General features: G+C 46.9%; 1 protein-coding gene across 1 annotated transcript in view; it reads right to left on the bottom strand.

The window, feature by feature from the left end:
- The window catches only part of DDAH1 (dimethylarginine dimethylaminohydrolase 1), a 59,461-nt gene extending 42,959 nt beyond the window's left edge, over positions 1 to 16,502 (bottom strand). The window contains exon 1 of the mRNA XM_069022927.1: positions 16,083 to 16,502. Within this exon, the coding sequence (XP_068879028.1) occupies positions 16,083 to 16,502 (420 nt within the window). The remainder of the gene's footprint in view (positions 1 to 16,082) is intronic.
- Between the last annotated feature and the right edge of the window lie 442 nt (positions 16,503 to 16,944).

Below are 16,944 nucleotides of genomic sequence, written 5' to 3'. Positions count from 1 at the left end.
CGCTGGCATGAAGTAAAGACCACAATGGACACTGTGGAACATCCAGGCTCCTTTCAAGAGGGGTGACCCTCAGACATTCTTCTAGTTTTTCACTGAAAATGCAGCTTCTTACAGACCATGCTGATACAAGCAGCAGTCAAGATACTTTCCAACACCCTTCCAACCTCCAGCATGTGGTGGCATGCTCCTCTGACTCAGCTTTCTTACAGCAGCAAAAGCAGGGGACGTGGGGGCAAGAGCACTTTTTGTGAAAAATGAAAACGCTACTCTTAGCATATAGGAAGCTCACATTTTTAGGATCAGTTTAGAAACAGAAATCCAAACTTCCCAATATGGGAGCCTATAGCTGGTTTGGGCTCCTAAATTCTGCATAGGGCTCAAGAGTAAAGAGCCTGACTCTCAGAGGTGCTGAGCCTGTACTTGCCATTCAGAGCTCTGGCCATGGGTCACAGGACACGTGTGAGCCATTATTCAGGCATGTTAAAACACTTTAAAACCATTGTGTTGATGATGTCGTCGTCGACAGGAGCTATCACTTATGCCTTTGTCTGTTACTGCCTTGCACCAGACAGGGTATGTAAGGCAAGGAAAGCTGAAGTTGACAGCAGCCACCTCCTCATCCTCACCTCCTCTGGAGTACCTTCCCAAAAAGCTAAATGAGTGCATCCATTTTCTACCAGGTATAAAGGGGCAAACCCACAGAAAATCTCATTACTATAGCAGTCAACACGTCCAGGAGACATGTCAGATGCTTTATGTATCAACAATGAAGTGACAGCTTTCCCAGCCCTGGAGAGCATGCAAAAAGCAAGGGGCAAAGATTATGCATTCTTTAAAGATCCACACTCCACATGGATTTAGCTTGTTCTTAAAACTCATTGCAGGATATATTTAATATTGTTACATGCTCTATTTAAGACTACTATGGCTGTGAGTTCTATTCTGCTATTAACCACACACTTTCACAGGCACCACACTACAGCCCAAAATCACCTAGTCCATACTCAAGGCTAAGAAACACTTTAAAGCTACAGTCGTATCTCAAATGTTACATTACCTCAGACTTTCCACTAGTGAAAAACATGACCATGAGACCAGCTCAGAGAGATGGTAAGCAGACACAAGGGAGGAAGGAGTTTAAGTGCTTTAAACTAATAAGACTGATTACAAGCTCTACATTAAGCACTGGCACCTTACAGGATTGAGCCCCATCCACTTACACACTTGCGTCATAAGCACAAGCCCTACAGTTAAAAGAAAAAGTCCCTTCTCTTGAAACCTACCATAACATATAGAATACACACCAATTGCCTGTTTTTATTCTTTCACTCCACCCTGATCTGAAAGCATTCACTAAATCCAGCTCCCCCACACTCCTTCCCACTCCAGATCAGGCAATCAATGCTTGCACTTCTCTGATGGACACCTCTCTAGGATGCTTCCCACACCCTATGCCTCCTGCTAGTACCACAGCTGCAGTCCAAGTGTTATCATATTTCATATGACTGTCCATGTGTATTTTGCAGGACTAATAAAATTAAAATAGGTTTTCAGTACTTTTCATACAACTCCTGAGAAGTCCAGTTTGTTACCAGCATAGCACTTTGTGGCAGATGTAGGTGTGTGGTGAATCTGCTTTCAAGAATGCAAAACAAGGCACTATTTTTAGACATGGTTTCAGGGTTTATATAAATCTGAATAAGACCTTACACACTGTATTATTAGCAGCCCTTGGTTTACATTCCATCAGAGAAATGTGAACCCATCTCTGAAGAAATTTTATTACTACTACTGCATGTTAGAGGGCTAGCAGACCATTTGAAGCTCCCACTAGGCTTCTGGTTTGTGTGCAGCAACCTTGTAGAGAGGGTAAGGAAACTAAGCAAAGTGGAAACTAGGTTAAATTCAGAGAAGCCTGGTGCAGAATTATAAGCAGTGACTTTAGTCCTTAAGATGAAGCGTGGACAGAGCACATTTTTACTGCACAAAAGCTTTTGGCAGTTTCTGGTGGCTGCTGACATCTGTGCCAAAGTTCGCTCCCCTAATGATGGAGAAATGAGAAGGATAAAGTCATGCTTAGGAAATATCAAAGTCAGGACATGGAACAGTAAGCCCTGGGAGGGACAGAGACATGCTTGCAGCTAGCAGAGGGGACAGTCATGGGAGTATCTTCCCACCAGTACCACAAACCTCACTGCCTTAGTTCAGAGCCTGGATACCAGTCCCCTTTCTTTGTTTCACCTTCCCCTGCATTTGCTTTTGCTACTCCCCCGTCAACCTGAATGGTCAGGACACAGAGCCACAGCAATGGGGGCTGCAGGGGAGCCATGGCTCCAGCTACTGGGTCAGGCAAAACTATTGGGAGGGTTACTGGAGCTAAGTGACAGGCACCAAAGCAGAGATGCAACACAAGAGCCCATCTTTCCTGCCCTGTGACATCTAAAGGACCAAGGCTCTCATGACTCCAGCTTGCTATCAGAGCATCAGTGATGTCATTGGTCTACACCAGGCTTCCACACAACAGGCTGATGTCTGTGAAGACTTAGAAAACACAGAAAAATGCTCACCATCCAACCCTGGCCACACCAGCTCTAGTCCTGCTCCTGCAAAATCCCTCCAGTCAGCCCTGCACAATGCACAGCTGGTTTGATGCTCTCCTGTCAGACGTGGCTTTCAGGCTGCTCATGGCATTATCGCAGCTACAAGATGGATGCCACTCCTGGCAGCCTGCCATTCATCAAACCCACCTAGAAACAGCTCTGTTACTGCTGTTCGCAGCCATAAAAAGACCAGCAGTTCTAGTCTAAAATTTTTTGGGACTGGGTTATCTGTGAAGCCAGAGCATAAGGTCAGAAGAGTGGCACTTTTTCCAAATGGCTCCTTGCACTCAGAAAATAAATACCTATTTCCTATTACCAATGCTGGTGTTTTCAGGCCCATTTAATCTGTATCATGCTACTCAGGAAAAACCTGTTGATCATTTCCATAGCACAAATTGGCAGATTATCAGCTGCCATCAGCTGTCCCACAACAAAACAGACCCCAAAGTCCACAGGAGACTGGTCTCCCCTGGCAGCTTTCTGAAAAGGCTCTTCTAGGACACTCTTTTCCATAACATTAAGCCTTTAAGCCTGACTCTCAATATATCAAACTTCTATTTGCCAAGCATTCACTGCTAGGCCTTTCTAAGAATCATTTTGCAAAGCTTGGATGGCAGTATGTTTTCACAGCTGATGTGGAAAAGCTAGAAACAACATTTCCCAATGAGAAATCTCTGCTTTACAAAGTGTGCACTGTTTCTTAGGGTTAATCTGACTTGCTAAAGGCTGGGGGGGAGGGGGGCTGCAGAATTCTTTTATATTGTTGACATAAAATATCTCTGTCTGTCTTCATGGTGGAATCCTTCCATTTTCTACTATCTGCTCTAGGATGGATATACTGAGGCAGGGAAGAAAAATCAACATGTGACTGCAGAGCACCCATTGCTGTTGCTAGTGATGGCCCATCTTATGCCATTGGACACTGATTAAGCCTGAATACAAGTTTTCCCTTGCCAGGTGAGAGGAAAACACCAGCAAGATCTGTGGCAAGGCTATGAGAGGGCATCTGCCTCCCAAACAGCCAGTGCTTGGAACAACTCGTGACCTTCAGGATCACAGCAAGTGACTCATTATGAGTCTGCTAAACAGCTATCAGTATTACAGCTTATTCATAATACATGAACAGCTTAAGTGGGTCACAGAGACCTGTATATCCCAGCAGCCTGATTCCAACAGCGGCCGGTACTGGCAGCTTAAGGAAAGAATAACAAAGAGGACAAGTGTAGAGTGCTGCTGTCTCCAGTATATTTTCCCCAGCTTATTGTAAGAGGCAGTGCACATATTTCCAAAGCCAGCTACTGCATCTGGATCAAAGAGTTAAACCAGCTATTGATGGATCTCTCTTTCATAGCTGACATCCAGCTGTACTTTTGCCCCCCCCCCCCCCCAACCCTGCAACATCCTGGCAAGGACTCTGACAGTTCAGTTGTGCACTGCGTGACAAAGTACTTCCTTCTGCTGGAATTTGCTGCCCAGGTATTTCTCTGGATGACATTTTCATACTATCAGTCCCAGTTCACTTGTTCTGTACCATTTAAGATATTGTAGAACTGTCCTGTTTCTCCCCTCCCCTACCCAAAACCACTTTGAGCTGAAGGCATTTATCTAATAAGTGTCGCGTCATCCAGGAACAGTCCTACACTGCAGCAAGGTCCTCTCATTCATCCACACACCTTTTCTGCTTATTCTGCATTTCCAAAATGGGTAACCAGAACCTCACATAGCATTTCAGGTCCAGATGAATACACAGTTTGAGCCAAGTCAAGAAAATGGCCTTTCAGCAATACTGGAGGTATACACTGCTCATCTGTCCTAAGCCAGAGCTCTGTGGTCAAGGCAAGCTGGTTGGTTTATTGTGTGACAATAAGATCACATTCCAGAATAAGATGAAGTTTAACAGAAACACTTGCTTTAAGGGTCATAAAAATAACAGATTTCTGTATGGCAATACAGAAGCTCCATTTCACATGGATTGGATTTTCACAGTTGGACTTGCCAGCATCAGTGAAGATGTGGCATCCTGTACGATCATAAAGTGCTGACAAGGCTGTCCCATATAGACAGACAGGTCACTCCCCATCCCTTTCTTTGACAACGTCTCTCCTACACTGACTTCTGCCTTGACTTTTCCTGCACTGGAGGTGGTGGGGCTAACTTTCAGTTTCCTTCCTTGCAACCAGTTCAGACCAAAGGGATCAAGAATTACTGGACAAATATCAGTAAGGCCAACAGCAGTGTAGTGTCTGCCTAATTTCTTTTAGAAACCTACACTAAAACCAGCTGTTCTCTGCACACATTGCAAGCTGCTGCAGCCAGGAGGAATGTGGAAAAGGGTGTATGACAACCCTGTGCCACCTTCTTGTCTAACACCCTCTACTCCAAGAAAGCACCACAGCTAGAATTCTGTTTCTGAATACATCGGCTACAGGAGTCACCCCAAACCACCTTGCAAAAAAACCTGGCAAACTTCATAGAAGACCTCAATCAGACCTTTCTACTGAAAAATACATGTATCCCATTCATATAATTCTCCATCAGTATCTATTGTTTCTATCAGTTTGTATTTGCCTCTCAAGAGCACTGCTCACTTCAGCTCTTGCTAGCACAGGCACAAGTACTTCTATCAGAGGCTTTTAACAGGTTCAGAGACATGAACTAGTGCATTAAACTTCAGTGAATACCCAGTGACTAGCAATAGCCATGCCACCTCTCCTCTGTAAAATGTCGGAAGAACATGAGATTCATCACTTTCACTATTTTAAGCACAGTGATGACAGCCACACTCAGTACTGGGGTAGGTGAAGCGGTCCAAAGTGCTTGCACTGTTTGCAAAATTAACTCCTACAGGACTGCTAAATCTCTCTACTTCTACACAGAGGCACGGTCTTCAGTTTACTACTAAACATTTACATTATTTTTAAAAACATAGCTTGCTATTTCTGGAGAGCAGGCCAAAAACTAGCTCTATCTCTAAAACACTTGTCTTTCTAGCCTGGGTTTGCATGGAGATGACCATCTCCATGGCTGCTGGCCTGCAGTTCAAAGGACATCAACCACACTGAAATGCAGACACATGCACAAGCAGGATTCTTATCCTGCAAGATCACCCTGAGATACAGGATTCAGCTTCCTGACAGCTCTTCCATTAAAAGCCTCAGAAAAAGCAAAGAGAAATGCAAAATCAATCACAACACTGTCAACAGCGTCGAATTATGTAGCAGTTTTGTTTTGGTTTGCTTCAGTGGCCAGCTGGGACTGAGCTGAGATAGATGATTTCATCTCGCCAGAGAACTTCAGTTGGCATCTGGAGACAGGCGTGGATAGCCAGATCCTTTACTTTTAACAAACATAATGAACCCTCCAGAAACAAATTATCACAATCATTTTTTAAAGATGATGCCAAATACTGAATCTCTCCTGACATGAAAATGAGTTCTGCAAGTCTTGAACGAGCTGATTTTTATATACTTGCTTGGTTTTAGTATTGACTCCAAGTGACAGAAAAATAGCACACTACAGTGTGGTGTAGGTGAGCACTGGCCTTGCATCAACGCAGGACCTGACTCAGGTACATCTCAGCCATAAAACAGTTCACTTTTTTTTTTTTTTTCTGAAAGAAGAATTCCTAATACTGCTATAAAAGGGGCAGCAATAAAAGATATTGTCACCTGATGCTGTGGGTGCATCATTTATCTTCACCCTAGAACTGTGACTGACCAGATCTGACACCAAGAGTGAAGCTCTCTTACACCATAAACTTGATTAGAGATAGGCTTCTATAATAAATACAGAAAAAAAAGCAGAATGGTTTATTTTTCAATGGGATGAATGATCAGTAATTACTGACAGTAATTCCTTTCTTAGTAGGAATGTATTTTCTGTAGTCACAACTTCTGGTTGGCAAGCCTGCCATAAACAATGCCTTCTACACAGATGCTTATATGGACCAGTGTAACTTATGATTAATGAAGACTGTTTTGTATATGTAACCTTTGTTCCAGGTCAGCATTTAATAATCAGGTTTACATTTTTGATCCAGCACTATTTACCAGGAGACTTTTGACAATGACAAGAAATCCTCTGAAAACTGAACAACACAAGCACAGACGCTGCATTCCCAGACTGAGCTGCTAAGCTCACAAAATATTCAGCATGAATGGAGTATTGCAAGTTAAAACTGGCTATACAGCCACTTCCCACAGCATCCTCAGCAGAGACATGCTGAGCCTGCAGCAGAGGCAGAGTACCTGCTCCAGAACCACTTTGGAATAACCAGTAATAGTGCTAAAAAGTAAAGTCTGCATGTGTTTATTTTAATGAAAAATGTCAGTGCTAGGATCAGCCATGCTTACTGAAGAGCTGCATGCCCATGTCACCTTACCAAGAGGGACAACTGAAGACAGCAAGTTTAAGGGCATAACCAATCAGATAGACTACACTGGGGATGTTATGAACCCACCTTTGAATCTCAAAACCAAAATTCCAGAAGTGACTGTGGAAAAATAGCTTTTGCAGTGCTTTTAAGTAAGGCAGTTCCAAAAAAAAAAAAACCAAAAACCAACCCAGAATAAACAAAAAACTACTAAACAACAACTACTTAGGTTCAATTTGAAAGTCCAGGCAGAAATTTCTTGGGGAAGGAACAGGGTAGCTCCAAGCCACATGTATAAATCAATGCAGCAGCAAAGGATCTTTTCACTTGGTGGAAATGCTTATGGTTATTTGGAACCTTTAACCACTTAGCATTTGCAGTGAACCATAAGCTCACCAAGGGCTATTCATCACAGCCAAAGGAACAGTGATTAACAAAGTACAGAAGCTGACATCAGGCTTACACAATAATAATCAAGTGTCCACAAGAGATTAAAAACCAGGCATTTAATTTGGGTTGTGCCTTTTTTTAATCTTCTGGTCAGCAAGTGGGATATTCCTGAGAATCCTGACATCACAATTCAATAAAAAGGTCTAAATATGGCTTCTACTAGAAAAACATGAAACCCAAGCTGCTCCTAGACTGTCCTTAAAGATTGTTTTACAGTTCTATAAATAGAAACCAATTACAATGAATACAGTCCACTTATATTGATCTGACTACAAGCTACTTCCTAACATTTTCATTAAGTCAGGGATCACAGAAGCAAAATTGAAAATGAAAAAATACAGTTCTTGGCATGGCCAGTTAGCCTTATTAATGTAGGGTCAGAGCTACATCAGCAATGAACTTTCAGACCAAAGAACCACCTGTCCAAACCAAAAGGCATCACTTAAACTGTGAAGCAGATGATTTTTGAAATAGTCTGCTTTAGGAGGCTAAAACACCTATTCTTGTGTATACTGATAATTACATTGGCTCCTGATAAAGGTCTACCTGACGCTGCCTAAATGATTCGGTTTTTTTAAACTTCTCAGTACTGTTTAAGAAACTTTTCTCCTCTACTGCATGCTTTTCAGTTAATTTATATACTAATACAAAAAATGCTGAAAATTAAAGCTATTGATATAATAAAAGAAAACACTGAAGTAGATTCTGATAAAGAGTTACTTCATTGCCTTCTGTAACCCACGATGGGCGTCACTCATCATCCTGGAGAAAGTCTCCAAGTGACACTAACTTTGTAGAAGATCATTACATTTGGGTTTGCCAATTATAGGCTCAAAGGACAACCAAATCCCATATTAAAACTCAGGTATACACCATATCCAAAGTCTGGCTGGTACTTCTCAACTTGTTTCCAGTATGACAGAAAATAAATGCTGACAATATCTTGCACACTTTCACTCTGAGGTTAGACTGAGAACATGATGAAAAAGATAGGCTAAAGGAGTACATATATGACTCAGCATAGAATGGGAAAGGTATTAAAAAACTCAATCTAACAAGAGGGTGGAAAGGTACCTAGTGCCATCTCTAATTTTTGTCAGCCTTCATGTAAAGTGTTTGCCCAAGTTTACTTACCTGCTGTTTGAAGTACTAAACAATTACACTGTGGCAATCTCTGTGCTTTCTGTCCTAAGTTTTCCTGGCAGAACACCAAAGCTGGTCTGGGTCATCAAGGGTAAAGCACAATAAGGACATGCAAAGGGGTCCGTGAAAACATAAAAGACCATCACAGTTTGTGCGACAGTTTAAAGAACCATGAATTATTTTAAATGGTAATAAAACACTTAATCTCTTGCTTCTCTAGTGACCAGCCAGTGCTAATCCTCCATGGAAAGGAGATAGATCCCTGCCAGTGCCAGCTCAACCAGGGTGGTACCCACCCAGCAGAAAGCCACAGCCTTGCTAAGCTCTGCACCCACATGACCGACAGCGCTTCCCAGACAGAGCTCAGTGGGAGCACACTGTCACCCTGAGCTGGGCTACAGCGAGTGCCCTGCTCTTTCCCCAGTGCTGGCCAGCAGCACTGAGCATCCCTGTGGAAGGGGTGCCCAGGTACAGGAGCTCCTCTACTTGGTTCATCGCTGAGGTTCAGTCAGCTTGTGCCCAGCATCAAAACTGCCTCCGTAAAGAAAAAAAAACCAGGTCACTGACAGAAGAGACTCCCTTCTGAAGGGAACAGAAGGCCCCCTACGCAGACCAGACCCACTTCTTAGGGAAGCCTGCTGTCCCCCTGGGGCCCTGATTAAAGATGGAAGAGAAAGCTTCACCCCTGATACAGCCCTCAGATTATTATCTATTACAGCTGGTGGAGGGGGTCAGAGGCTCTGACCCAGGAAGAGGTGACCGGTCTGGGGAGATGGTCCCGAAAGGAATCGCCTTCCCGAGGTCCAGTGTCTTCCCTCAGCTGCTGGCAGGAGGGCCCACGCAGAGGCTGTCAGCTCTTTAGTGATTATCAGCTCATGATTCCAGCTCAGCTCTGCAGGGCAGCCTCCAGGCCAGGCCAGACCAGAGAGAGAGATGGGAGGCTCATGTGGCTGGTTCTGCACGAAGGTAGCTTTATTGTGGGTCCCCTCCGGCGAAGGGGAAAGCCAGGGACGAGAACCCTCTCTGACCCACAGGGGCCCATAGAGCTTGCTTTTATAGGGATTCAGGGGATGGGTGAAGGCCAGTGGGTTACAAAGGATCTGCATAGGGTCTCCTAAAGAACTGTGGGTCTGCCTTTCCTCGCCGTGACCAAAGAAGTGGTTGCCTTTCCAGGGAGTCCTGCTGGGTGATTGCGAAATCTCTTATCTCAGCAGAGATCCCTCCAGGGCAGTGGCTGGGCATACCCCACAATTATCCATTCTTGATTTTTCAGGTGTGCAGCAGTGAAGTTCCAGCAACAAGTCTGAGGGCAACCAACAGACTTCAGAGCCTTGGGACAACTGGTTAAGGGATCAGGAGCACAAATAGTATCCCCCTCTATCTTTGTAACTGCTGGGAGTGATGAGTAAAGAAATGAGAGCCAGCATATCAATACCTGGCTCTGAGCCTGGTGCCACCAGCAGAATTTTTGGGTTTTGATAATGGGTAGGTTTACACAACAGCAGGCCTGCTGGAGACACTTGTCTCTCTCCTTGCGCAGGAGTTAGAACTCATTGAAAGAGCTTTAAACTAAATTTGAAGAGAAAAAGAGATAAACCCCAGGCTAACTAGAGATAAGCCTGGGGGCAGCACACCACTGTTTGAGGCATGGTGTGCTAGTGAGGTCCTTCCATTTGCTGTCTCAGTGGAAGTAGGGGATGGAGATCCATGTGGCAGCAAAGGGCTACTGATGTGTTAGGTCCCTCTGGATGTGGTGACTGCTCCTTAAGAGAAGGACTGGTGAGTGATCTGGTGGCTGAAGGCCACCTTGGGCACAGCAATCATGAAATAAGTTTTTGATTATTGGAGAAATTGGCCTGTTTAAGGGAGTGGTTGATAGAGTCCCTTGGGAGGCAGTACTGAACTGCTCGTGGGTAGGAAGGCTTTCCAGAGGGATCTGGAGAGGTTGGATCAATGAGCCAAGGCCAGTTCTATGAGGTTCAACAACACCAAGTGCTGGATCCTGCATTTGGCTCACAACAACCCCATGCAGCACCACAGCCTTGGGGCAGAGTGGCTGGAAAGCTGCCCAGCAGAGAAGGACCTGGGATGCTGGTTGACAGCAAGTGAACATGAACACAAGCCAGTGCGTGCCCAGGTGTCCAAGAAGGCCAGTGGCATCCTGGCTTGGATCAGCAATAGTGTGGCCAGCAGGACCAGGGCAGTGATTGCCACTCTGTGCCTGGCACTGGTGAGGTCCCATTTTGGGTGCTGTGTCCAGTTCTGGGCCCCTCATGACAAGAAAGACAGTGAGGGGCTGGAGCGAGACCAGAGAAGGACAGTGGAGCTGGGGAAGGGTCTGGAGCATATGTCCTATGAGGAGCAGCTGAGGCAGCTGAGGGTGCTCAGCCTGAAGGAAAGAAGGCTCAGAGGGGACCTCATCACTCTACAAATACCTGAAAGGGGGTTATAGTGAGGTGGGAATTGGTCTCTTCTCCCAGGTCACAAGCAACAGGACAAGAGGAAAGGCCCTCAGCTTGCACCAGGGGAGGTTTGGATTGGATATTAGGGAAAATTTCTTCACTGAAAGGGTTGTCAAGATTTGGGCTGTCTGGGAAGTAGCTAAATAACCATCCCAGAAGACATTAGAAGGATGCACAGATGGGGCACTTAGGGACATGGTTTAGTGGTGGACTCAGCAGTGCTGGCTTAACAGTTGGACTCTACAATCTTAAAGGTCTTTTCAAACCTAAAGGGTTCTATGATTCTAACTACAGGCTCACTTGTACTGGTATACACTATAAAATAAAACCCCCATAACCTAATTAAGTTCAGGAGCCAGCAGAGCCTTAAATCTCTTTCTCCTGAGCCTGGCTTTTCTATTACTTTGCAAGAGATGTCATTAACCCGCAGGACCATCTATATCTACAGAGAGAGCGGAGAAAGTGTCTTGTATTTAGCAGCAGCTATGCCGTATTACCTCAGTGTATACAACAGATAAATAACTTAGTAAACTCTTTTTGCCTTCTGTTTTTTAAGAAACTTCCACCTACTGGCCTGAGAATTATCCCTGAAAGCAGTAAGCTGCAGCTGGGACAACAGGCCAGTGTAGGGTGCAAGCTATGGTTCATACACAGCTACACAGCCCTGCAGAAGCTGTACAGGGTGGGAAAGGGTGGCAGCTGAGGGTGTTCAGCACTGAGGAGCAGGTTACCTGGCCCAGCACAGCTGTAAACGCTGCAGAAGCACTACTGTGGACAAAATACTGCCATACAGCAAGTAAATTTGGGAAGAGATACCCAGAGATGCTGAAAAAGCAATTAGGTGGTTTCTCCAATTCTTGTTGAGAGGATTTGACAAACACAGTCCTTTGCTGCTCATCCTATCCCTCACTGCTGAAAGACCAGCTATCCTACACCACATGAATGCAGTCACAAGTGTTCCCAGTCTTGGGGGAGTAGGGAATAACAAAAGCCTTGGGTAGAGGTTTCCTCTTAACCAGGGAAGGAAACACACTGAGCTCTTCTGTGACAGCTCCCGCAGTTTTCCCAGCACCAGCTAATTCTCCATTCCCCGTGTGGCAGCTGAGAAAAGGCCAGGTCACTGTGGGTGCATTCTGCTGAGCTTTTGGGTTCCCATCTGTCTGCATAAGCACAGGAATGGTGGAAATGTTGTTTTGTGCTGTCCCAAGCACATTAAGACAACTTAGGCAGCAAGAGCAATGTGCTGATGAGGGCTCTTCACAGCAACTAACCCTGCTGTATTCAGAAGGTGACGTTGAGAGTTTATACTGGAGGAATAAACAATTGAGAACATACTGCTGGAACAAAAGGTGCTGGAACTGGCAATCTGATCAGTGATCACAACATTTCCACTGGACTTACTCAACTTAAGCATCAAGTGCACTGGTGACTGCACACAGCGAAACAAAACACCAACTTAGACATATTAGCAATCTACCTCTGACTTACTTCAAAAGCCTTTACCTTTCTGCCAAATTCAAAACTCCACAGAAACTATGAATTTTAAAGTACGTTCAGAGGCTGATAACACAGAAACATAATGGCTTGAAATAAGTCTGACTTGCAAACAAATCATTAAATGCATGACTAATTTTTTTACTTTACTAAAAAAATACTGGGCTCTTTCCCAGCACTGCCTGAACATGACCAAATTTAATTCAATTCTTTTTTTCTCCTTACAATAACTTGGAGCAAGAACAGACATAACCCTAGATTTTATTTTGTTTTGTTCCAGACAGACAATCAGTAAAGAATCCAATGTTGCTGGGGGGATAAGCAATAATATCTATAAAGCCTGAAAGCTCAATCAATGCTATTACGAACTACTGCAGAATTTTGTCTACTGCATGGCGTTACTGTAATTGGTGACAAGCCTTCTTAATAAGGAGTCTAGTCAGTGAAAGAAAAAGCTGTATTCCTCTTAAATACTGCATTATAGGTTTTCAGTAGCATGAAACAGAGGAGATGAAGACATTACTGCTCAGTTCATGCATCTGGCAGACAGTTTATCACAAGGCACAACACACCTGAAACAGCACTGCTCCAGCTGTGTATGCAACCAGGCTGTTCTCTTTCGGATGCACCTCAGCAACTCCCTGTGCTCTTCAATGTTTACTGGTTTGACCAGGCTTCAGAGCCCAGCCTACCACATGCCTCTTCGGCAGATTTCCTGGACACAAACCTTCCCTCTATTTATTATTTGCAAAAATGGTACCCAACAACCCTGTTTCCCTCATCCTTTCCCTCCTCCACTGCTCCTGCTTGCTCTGTACAAAAATACATCCAACAGTTAAGAGACCAGTAAGACAAGTCCAGCTGAGCCCTGCCTTATAGGGAGTCTCAGGTCAGGAGTGCATGATCAGGAGTTGGGCTTTACTGGGTTAAGCCACACATACGCCAACTGTACTGCTAAAATATTCATGGGTTTGCACTTATGTTACATAAAAAGAATGAGAGATCACAGTTTGAGAAACTGGTGCTTACGTAGACTGCACCCACCCTCTTTCCCTGTCACCCAGTACAAGTCACAGTGCTCTACAACAGCCTTGGTTCACTTTCATAACAGGCTGACCAAGCCCACTGCTGCAGGATCCTTCCTTTCCTGAGGCAGCACTTTGCACTTGTCTCTGTTCAACCATGAGGTCTCCATGGGTCAGCCCCTTTCTTCAGCCTAGTGAGGTCCTTCTGCACAGCCTAGACCTCCATGGCATTGCTTCTCACTCTTGCTCCAGTTTGGGGCCATTCACAGCTCAATAAACATGCCTCAATCTCCTCCAGGTCACCAATAAAGGCATTTGACAGGGCAGACCATTTGATGATAGGACAGACCCTGCAGCAACATCACTTGCCACCCAACTCCAGCAACTATCTCAATGGGGAATTCAGAGACTGGATATAAACCTCAGAAAAGTATCTTGAGAGGCTGCTAACAGATGCTCACTGGGGTTAGCAGGAGGGTCAGGAGCAGGTGCTGGGCTCCCTCAGCACAGGGTGGCCACATATCTCAGTGCCTGGACTTCCTGAGCCCCTGTGGCTGGTACCTCCAGAGCCAAAGCTGGTGGCAATAAGAGCAGGGAAGCTTTGCGTACAACAGGAAATAGCCTCTCATGCAGCTACAAGATGCAGCTCTTTCTGGGGAGCTCTATGAAAGTGATGTTATCATAGATGTTTGCCAAGATGTCCAAGGCATACACCAAGCCCTCCACCACAGCATGCAGAGCTCTGGGTAGGCACGTGTACATTCCTGCTTTCTAAAGCCTTTGCCATTTCACTGTTTTCAATATGACATCCTGGTCACTAACTACTCAACACAGACACACCAGCTAAACACAACTGACAGTCACCACGCTGGAAAGGGGAGGATACTTTGGAGGGGAGAGGGAACAGGCAGGTAGCATACTGCAGAAATGAGCACCTTCTCCCCCTTTCCACAAGACACTGCTGAAATGATGTTACCAGGAGGAATAATTGTTGGAAATAAGAGTTAAATGTTCAGACAAGCACTACACTGCAGTGTCATGCACTGCTATAGCTTTAAAAGGGTATTTGTTCAATTATTTTTTCTTTTTTACTTCACAGAAAACTCAAGGGAGTGATTGCTCCATCATTCAAAAACACTAATAATGTTGAAATTATGGCTGAAAGCTCTTTCTCTCCTCTTGTTCATGACTCTGCCTGGACAAGTCACTCATGGAAAGAAGTAAATCCATCCTCCTGAAGGGGAAATGGTACAAATGGCAGCAGGACTCGCATCTCTACATACCAGTGCATCATGGGAAGGACCAGTGAAAACTCGTTTGGATTCTGGCTGAGAAACAGCTGCTTCTGAGAGTAGCAGGTGGTAAACACTCTACTCTGGTGCTGTCACCCTAAAAGCACTCAAGTATGTTACAAAGAGTAACATGGTTATGCAGAAGAAGTGCATGTGTACAAGGTGTCCGCAGTATCTCAGATGTTACAATACACCGTTGGGCAGAATTCAAGAAAACTTTGCAATTGATAAGAGAAGGGCACTATGTAAAAAACACCAAAACCAAGTGGAGCAACTCAGCTATTGCTCTCAATGGCCAAGAGGAGCTACTGCTTTATTAGAGCTAGTGGCCAGTCCCACTGGCACAACAGCATGCGCCTGTAGAACTCAGGATGCACTGGGCTAGCAAAGATGGGAACTGAAAGAGACATGGAGAGGGTTATCCTAAAAGATGCTTACAGGAAGGCAGGCTGTCACTGCTTATTGAGGAGGTAACTGGGTGGCACTTCAATGCATGCACTGCCTGATGAACTAGTTTATGAATGGGCTGAAGACATTAAAAAAAGTACTAAGAAGATCTAAAGTAAGGCTCCTGTGGGTGTGCATCCTGCACACTTCTCTTCTATGAGGTGGCCTACGTCCCCCATACATGCAGGGAGCCTGCAGTGGCTGCACAGGGAAGGTGACATCGGGTTCAAGGGCATCAAGGCTGACACCAAGCACACCAAAACACACACAAGCTCTTGTGCACAAGCCAGTAGATACAATTATGGCAGGTACCAATGATGCACTGCCTGGGGCTGAGCTCGGGTTGAATGTGTACTGGAAACGGGGTTTGTGGACCGAGCAGGGCTGCACCGTGGTCACGAACCCGCACAATCCGCCAGCGACCCGTCCCGCCGGACGGGCTGGGCAAGCCAACACGGAGCGAGAGCCCGCACGCCCCAGAATGGATGAGTCATAGTTTACACTGTCCATCCACTTGTCTCCAGGAGCAGAGCACCGCTCTCCAGTAAGCCCAGCACAGCCGGGCTCCGCCGCACAGCGGGCTCGGGTGCCGGCGGCGGGATGCCGGGCTGGAGCCGCTGCGCGGGGCCGGTCCCGCCGAGCAGGGCTGCAGCTCGGAGCGCGATCCCCGCCGCCCCGCTCCGCCGCTCCCGCCGGGGCTGGGCCGGGCCAGGGGACACGCCCGACGGCGCGGCCACCCCGAGCTCACCTGCGCAGGCATCGCCCCCCGCCCCGCTTCGCACCGCACCGCACCTCACCTCCTTCCTGCGGCTGGGCGCGCCCGGGCGGGTGAGCAGCGCCGTCTCCTCGCAGACCACGGCCACATCCTCCACGAAGACACAGTCAGGGAGGCTCTCGTCGGCCGGCAGCTCCAGCACCTGCAGCCCCAGCTTGCCCCGCAGCACACCCACATACAGCTGATACTCCCTCTCCGCGCGGGCGAAGTCTACCTCAGGGCCCGCCGCGCTGCGCAGCGCCTGCCGGCACAGCGACTCGGGCATCGCCCGCACCACGGCGTGCGTGCAGCGCCCGAAGGCGGCGGGGCCGCCGCCCAGCCCGGCCATGCTGCGCGGCACGGACGGCGGAGGGGGACGCGAGGGACGCGCGCCCGGCGCTGCCGGCGGAGAAAGCGCCGCCCGCGGCCCGGCCGCGCCCCATTGGCTCCCCACCAGGCACATTTCCATGGGGCCGCCGCCGCGCGCGCCCCCATTGGCTGGCGGCGGCGGCCGGGCCGCGCCATTGGCCGCCCCCCGCGCGGCGCCGCTTACCTGTGCGGGCGGGCCCGCCAACCCCGCGGCGTGGCCTGAGGGGCGGCGGGGCTGCGCAGCCCGGTTCCGGTCGTCCTGTGCGACGGTACAAGTACGCTGAGAGCGTTCTAACCCCCGAGTCCAGTCGTATTCTTACATCCATTCCAGCTGGGGTGGGCAGGATGACCCTCCTGCTCGAGGGTGCGTTGGCTTGGCCACCTGCGAGCCCTTTGCCTACTCCTTCCCTGGTGGCACGGCTGAAGGCCAGCTGGTTCATCTGGGTGACCAAAAGAAAAATATCCCATGACAAGGGCAGTTCCAAACACAAATCGTAAGGAAATAAGCCCAGCCGAATCTCTTGTCATGGCTTTCT

Source organism: Aphelocoma coerulescens, chromosome 8 (genome assembly GCF_041296385.1).
Source record: "Aphelocoma coerulescens isolate FSJ_1873_10779 chromosome 8, UR_Acoe_1.0, whole genome shotgun sequence".
Lineage (NCBI taxonomy): Eukaryota > Metazoa > Chordata > Aves > Passeriformes > Corvidae > Aphelocoma > Aphelocoma coerulescens.
The sequence above is the reverse complement of the archived record's forward strand: the minus strand, read 5'-3'. Positions and strand labels throughout refer to the sequence as shown.